This window comes from Neophocaena asiaeorientalis, unplaced genomic scaffold (genome assembly GCF_003031525.2).
Source record: "Neophocaena asiaeorientalis asiaeorientalis breed wild unplaced genomic scaffold, Neophocaena_asiaeorientalis_V1.1 scaffold280, whole genome shotgun sequence".
In the NCBI taxonomy this organism is placed as follows: domain Eukaryota; kingdom Metazoa; phylum Chordata; class Mammalia; order Artiodactyla; family Phocoenidae; genus Neophocaena; species Neophocaena asiaeorientalis.
Genome location: NW_020185321.1, coordinates 8,173,944 through 8,181,155, shown reverse-complemented (window position 1 = coordinate 8,181,155; position 7,212 = coordinate 8,173,944). Strand labels below are relative to the sequence as shown.

Genomic DNA, 7,212 nt, shown 5'->3' with positions numbered 1-7,212 from the left:
ATACTAACAAAGATGTGGGGTGTAGGGGAGCCACAAGAGGAGGCACAATAGCTTCAACAACTCCAGGCCAGTATCAGCAGAGCTGACATCACCCCTTGGCCAGAAGGGAAGAGAACAGGAAGTGGCAACTTGAAGGAAAGGAGTGAAGAGAAGTTTAGAGGAAGTGGTAACCTTTGACTATTGAGGGAGCCCATAGTGGGAGAGCAGAGAAGAGGTTACCCTGACCATCCTCAGATCTCCAGCTAGGACACTCCTTAGCCACACCCACCCAGAAGCCAGGAGGCGAGGCAGCCCACTGCTGTGGTCCACTCATAAGTCTCTTGTGGGCAGAGAGCAGAGTGGAACTGGAAAGGCAGAGATATCCAGCACATTTGGCAAATCCCTACCATAGCACTTTTCGCACTATCTGATGGTCCAAGAGGGCAAAACTTTTTTTTTTTTTTTTTTGCGGTACGCGGGCCTCTCACTGTCGTGGCCTCTCCCATTGCAGAGCACAGGCTCAGGCTCCGAACGCGCAGGCTCAGCAGCCATGGCTCACGGGCCTAGCCGCTCCGTGGCACGTGGGACCCTCCCGGACCGGGGCACGAACCCATGTCCCCTGCATCGGCAGGCGGACTCTCAATCACTGCGCCACCAGGGAAGCCCCGCAAAACTTTTTATAAAATTCATGGCTACACCTAAAATTCTGGCACGCTGTGTTTGGTATTACTGAACAAATGGACAAAGAACTGAAATACTGCTAAAACAAAGAGTAAAAGGAAACTACTACATACAAGTAGGAACTAAATATTTACTTCCAGACAGAATGGATATTTAAAATGTTATGGAAATACTAGAGCATGATTCAGCAATAAATCCTATTCTGTAGATCAGACAGATATGTCACAGCTTTATAATACAGTTAAGTACAACTGTTCCTTATTTGTGGATTCTGTATTTGTAAATTTGCCTGTTGTTTAAAACTTCTGTGGTGCTTTCACGATCATGCACAGAGGTGAAAAATTTGACTTGCCCAATGCATATGTTCCCAGTTGAGGGTGACAAGTTGACATGCTGTGTCCTTGGTTCAGCTCTCTTAAACAAGCATCCTTTGCTCTATTTAGTGCATTGTTTTTTGCATTTTTGTGTTTTACTGGTGATTTTACTGTTTAAAATGGTCCCCAAATGTAGTGCTGAAATGCTGTCTAGTGTTCCTAAGTACTAGAAGACTGTAATAGACCATATGGAGAAAGCACGTGTGTTAGATAAGCTTGGGTCGGGCATGAAGTTATGGTGCTGTTGACCATGAGTTCAATGTTACTTAACTCAACAAAACAGAAAGACACCTAAAACAAATTTATGTATTGATTAGCTGGTGAAAATGTGGCCAGAAGCTCACACAATAACCCCAGTATTTCCCCTAGGAGCAATGATTCAGTATTTGTTAATTCCGTGTTGGTGGTGACTTTACAGAACCTAACTACACGAATAATGATGATCAACTGTACTTACTGTTTTCCAATTCCTCATAAAGATTCAAAAAAGAAAATTCAATTTATAAAAGATACAAGATGATTTTTCTATAGTTAGCAGCTAATTGGTACTCATAATTTAAAACCAGAAGGGGGGAAAACATTAAAACCCATCACCACTGCATAATTTTAATGTGACATATTAAAATTTATTACTTTTTGATAGTATTTGGCTAAATCCAAATTATTTCAGTTAAAGTCATCTAGAAGGCCATATAGTTTGAATATTAAAGAAATCAGTGGGAGGGAAAAGGAGAAACAACCTATTTAATACATTGACTTTACAATCACAAATGCATTATTATTATTATCTGGACTCAGTTCATTAATTCAATCCTGCTTATTAGTTAAGTCAATTTATACCCACTCCACAATAAATCCTACATTATCCAAAAGCTTCATGCTTCTATTTACAGTAGCATAGCAAACTTGGAAGTTTTTTTTTTTTTTAAATCACGATTCCAATGACTAGTGTAAACAATTTTCCATGCTCTGGCATAAGAATATTTAATGTTAGTCAACAAAGACAGCCATCTATTATTCTGAGAAATGTAACAGTGGCAGTCTTTTGATTTTTTGTTTAAAGTATACAACCTTGAATAGTAAAAGAGCTGAAATTTCTAACTTGCTTTCTAACCATAGTAAGAATGACATTTTCCCCCAGGGACCACCAAATATTGATAAAAATTTGTACTAACATTCTTTAAGAATCCACACACATCAATAAGAAGCTGACTTTCCTGCCATGCTCCAAATGTCTTAAAGGTTAGACACAGTACATATATTACAAAGAGCTTAAGGATAAATATTGAGTGCCTGGGCATTATCACAACAGTAAAGGTTAAATCATTTTTATTTCTGAAAGACACTTTTGGTACCATTATCATATCCCAAAATAGGTATTAATGCTACTGGTGATTAAGAAGCTCAGAAGTTATAATTATGCATCCCTTTTAGGGAAATAAAGCAGAAGAGCTCTGAAAATGTGAGGGGAAAACACCCAGGCACTTAAATCAATGAACATTGGCTAGGAGGAAACTTAAACTGATTGACTGCATCCTTGATAGAGTTGCATTAACATCCAACAGCCACATTTCTGTCCACTTAACAAGGAATACTATAGAGAAGCAAACAAGCCATGTTTAACAAAGTGTGTCAGCATACAGAAAGTGTTCTTTTTCACAAATAGAAAAATTTAACACCTTTAGTCTAACACTTAGGTGGGAAACTGCCTAAAGAAAAATGAAGACCTATACACACCACCTATTTCAACTACAAAGCAAAATGCTCTCACTGTGACTGAAGGAAAATAATTTAATATTCATTATCATTTTATAAGAGTATAACTCCAAGGAATGATTATGCTCATAAGTAAACACATGATTTTTCCTAAAGATTTTTTTTGTAACTAAGGTTTGCAAGACATGAAATCAAACTGCAAAACTAGTTTAAAGCAATTAGAGTCCAATGGTTCTCTTATGTTTGCTTTTATGTTCTTTATTTTAAATTGATATTTTAGAACAGTAAATTATCTTTCATAGCAGTCCTCCTGGTCTGATAATACAGCACCCCATTTCTGAATGTAGAGATTTAAGATAAATCAAAACGAACATTAAGGCATACAAACAGCTACTTTAAGTCTGCTCTTATTTAATAAGGATCGTTTTAATTCATATTCAAATACATGGAATGTTGGCACAAAACTGAAGCTGCTGCAGAAAGATCACAGATGTTTTGTGGGTAACTGAAACTTCCGTTTCTCTAAAAACATATGCTTAAATGGTCTTAATTTTACAAATTTAAGTTTTGAGAAAGTGTCTAAATAAGAAGTCAATTAAAATAAAATGTTTATTTGTAAATTATGTACAGAATACATTTTACTTTACGACAAGGAAATGGGAAGAAGAGCCATCACCTTCCAGCCAATGCTGCTTGCTTCCTCTGTTGGAGATGACCACGTTACTCTGAATCAGTCGTACAAATCAGTTTGGATTTCCTAAGTTGGAAAAGGAGAATTTGTAGTTAAACTAAGTGTTGCTGCATTATTACTAGTTGGCTTGTTTCCACAAAATGCTTTTGAACCTTGCTAACTCAGAATCTTGGAAATTTTCTGGTATAATTTTATAATCAACAAAAGCTAAACTATCAAGAACAATAATTTAAGCATTTCACCTTAAAGAAACTGTGAAATGGCTACAGAACTATGCATAATCTGAAATGTCGGTGTTTGTTTTTATCCCTTTTAGTTATTTTGATTAGTCTAACAGTAAAAAGCCATACAACTATCAAAAAATGTCATTAATGTAAATGTCACTGTGGAAAGTGCACCTTTGATAACTATCAAAATAAATGAGACCTATTTACTGTAAAATTATCAAATAGATAAAACTTACAAATGGCTTTAGACTGTACCAATAATAGTATTACATGAAATGAGGGGCTGAATATAACTGCTTGGATGACAAATCCACTTCAGTAAATGGATTTAAAGAATGCTACAAATGTCACGTGTACATTATGATCAGCCAACCTAGAAAATCCAACCTCTTGCACTTATTTAGTCCCCAAATTAGTCAGATTATGATTTTTCATGTGAAGATTTAGTTGTTTCTCCATCATTGTCTTCTTCTTCCTCCTCTTCACAATCGCCATCTGTTTGCTGTTCCAGTTCCTCTTTTGTGATCATTTCAAAATCATTCCCATTTCCACTACTGTGTTGGGATCGGTCATCTTCTCGCCTGTCACTGTCTGTGTCTGAATGCCGTTCTCCACCTGAGCCTTCTGTTCCATGATTTCCTGGTCCTACTTTTCCTTCCTCATCTTCCTTTTTCTCACTGTCTGACTTTTCCTCACTGTCGGACTTCTGCTGCTTTTTGGTTTCAGACTTCTCATCTTTCTTTAAGTCTGCTTTTGGTCCTTTATATTCATGTGTGTACAGAGGCCTGAAGGAGTCAATGAAGCCCACGTCAGCAGTCAGATTTGGCAAGAACCAAAAATGGTGCCTTCCTCCAGTTATGAGCCAAATGATGAGAAATAGAATGCAACGAGCTGTGGGAGAAAAATTTCTCTAATTGAATAATTCAAGCATTGACTCAGAAAGCACAGAATATTTGTTAATGCAAAAGTGGGAAAACATTCAGAGTTTTATTATTTGCATATTACATGCACCTTAAGTATAAACAATTAAATCCTAGTTTAGCAGCTATCAACAGTATTCTAGGCACAGAGCATTCTTCTCTGAACTTGAGGGCGTAACACTACAATGCCATTAAAAAATTGCTTTTATAATGTTTTAATTCGGGTGCTGTTTCATGGATATACTTATGATTATGCATTTTGCTATGGTATGGTTCAATAAGCACAGCTGCCAGTTGGACCCTGAAGTACACATGAGATCATGGTAGAAGAAAAAGGAAATAAATGCAGGATGAAGGATACCTTAAGCAGCCTTAAAAAGGAGAAAGCAGGGCTGCACCGTGACTTCCCTAGACCCCAGACACTTTTGCTTTTGTAAGGCAATTCCTTCATTAAAACATACTAAAAATTCTGCTTTTCCGACCATACTGGTACAAATACAAATATAATCCTGCACAGGTTCACTATGATATACATGTGTATATATTATTACTTTTGATTTTAAAAGAAATGAAAATGAAACAATTTCCGTGGGCCCCTAAATATATTTTGAGTTCAAGGCATGTGCCTACCCTGCCTAAAGGATAAGTCTTCTAAGAAAAAATACTTTTGAACAATAAGATAATGTTTTACTAAAAGTTATGAGTTTCTTAAATAAGTATATAATTTCTGTTTATTTTAAGGACCAACCTTCTCCCAATATTAGGAAACATACAATGCTAATGAAAGCCAGATGGCTTCAACAAATAGGTTTGAAGTTACTCTTTTCGAGCAATATATGACAAAACTGCGGTTTAGATAATGGAAGAAATTGAGAATTTTAAAGTTTATAGTAATGAGCTATCACAAACACAAACCCCAATATTTCATACAGTTTTCTCTTAATTTACCAAACATATTGAAGAGCTGAGTGAGTGATTTGCCTGGTTTTTCTTTTTTTTTTTTAAGGTCATGATTATGTGAATGTTATGGACTAATCAATTATGACAGGTTTTTTGGTTTTATTTTACTTTTTGTTTTCTTTACTAATAATTATATCATTGTTTTCAAGTAAGACCTGAGAAAAGCTCTTCTATGTTTCTTCCATTATATTGCTTTGGACAAATAAAATGGTTATAGCTGCCCTGACTTTTATAAAGCAGTAATTTCTATTTTCACAAAAGAACATAAATATGCTGAAAGACTGTGTGTGTATACATCAGTATCTTTTGTGGTACAAACAGAAAAGGCAAATATGCTTTGAAATTATGGAATAATCAGTGAATAAACCCCACTGAAAAAAATAATGAACATCTCTTAAGGAGGTTGCATATTTTTCCCTCCAAATAGAATTATGATGTTATGATAGGCTTTGAAGGGTTGTTAAGACAGACAGTTCATAATATGAAATCTTGCCTCAAATCCAAGAAAGAGCAATATCGAAATGGCAAATAAAATCTAAATTCTAATGCCATATATAAACTGGGTGTAGCAGAATTCTAACATTTTTTACAGTTTTTCTCTATGTGGCAGTAGATTATTATCAGGGGCAAAAGGAGAGGAATCATGAGAAAACCGCTGTGATATGTATCGTCATACCACTTCTATACTAAAAGTGACATATTTAGAAAATCGGCAAAGATCTTATTTTAAATGGCAATACTAAGAATATGTATTCAAAGTAGCACCAAATATAATTTTGACCAATATATAATACTTCATGAGATAATATTTTAAAAATCTCCAATTTATAAGTGGGGTACAGATCAAAACCATTTGAAAGTATATTTGGAATTTTCCAAGAGAAACAACATTTTCTAAGAGAAGCAATGAAAACGTTGGGTTTATTTTCTGATTTGATTCACAAGACTACTTAATGTACAATGCTACTTAAATCCATACTGTATTTAAAATGAAAAATTATAGAAAACATTACTGAAGAAACAATACTTTAAAAAGCAAAACAAGATAATAACCATAAATTATTGCAAATATTGGTTTAAATAAAAGATAACCAAGTGGGTTATTTCTATTTAGTGGAGTTAAACCTTTGCTGAAAAATTTCAAAGAGCTTCTAAATTTTCAGAGATTTGCAAACCAGAAGACACCAACCTGATTAGTATATCTAATGGCAGATAAAAGTTTATGGCTTCTCATTCTTGATGCAGGTAGTACACTACCACGAATTACCTGCTTCACACTCTTAGATATTATTTCTTGGCCTACAAGTGTGCTGTTACATGCAAAAACTTCAGGGGCTATTTTCAAGGTGACTAAGCTAGAGGAAGGAAAAACTGAAAGGTGGATGAAAAAGGCCTCACACACAGTCAGAGATCCCAGAAAAAAATGGAGGCCCATAAACAAGATGAACTGAATGAAAATACTCAATGAATTCCTAGGTCCATGGGTGGTGGCACCAACTCAGGACACTTTGATGTCCAGGGTGAAGGGATGTGCAGAGGGAAACTGCTTAGGGCTATAGCAGTAATGCTTTATAAACATAAGAATCTATTACATTACATATCATAGAATCTCAGAGACACACCCTCCTCAGATAATCTTGGCCAAATCATGTCCTCTAAAAACA

The 7,212-nt window shown here is 35.4% G+C and overlaps 1 protein-coding gene across 1 annotated transcript in view; it reads right to left on the bottom strand.

Moving 5' to 3' along the window:
* Positions 1–1,638: 1,638 nt before the first annotated feature.
* SEC62 (SEC62 preprotein translocation factor) overlaps positions 1,639–7,212 on the bottom strand; it is a 30,021-nt gene continuing 24,447 nt past the window's right edge. The window contains exons 8-9 of the mRNA XM_024734025.1: positions 4,056–4,559; positions 1,639–3,507 (exon numbers count right to left, since the gene is read on the bottom strand). Coding sequence (XP_024589793.1) covers positions 4,090–4,559 — 470 coding nt within the window. The 3' untranslated portion in view covers positions 1,639–3,507; positions 4,056–4,089. The remainder of the gene's footprint in view (positions 3,508–4,055; positions 4,560–7,212) is intronic.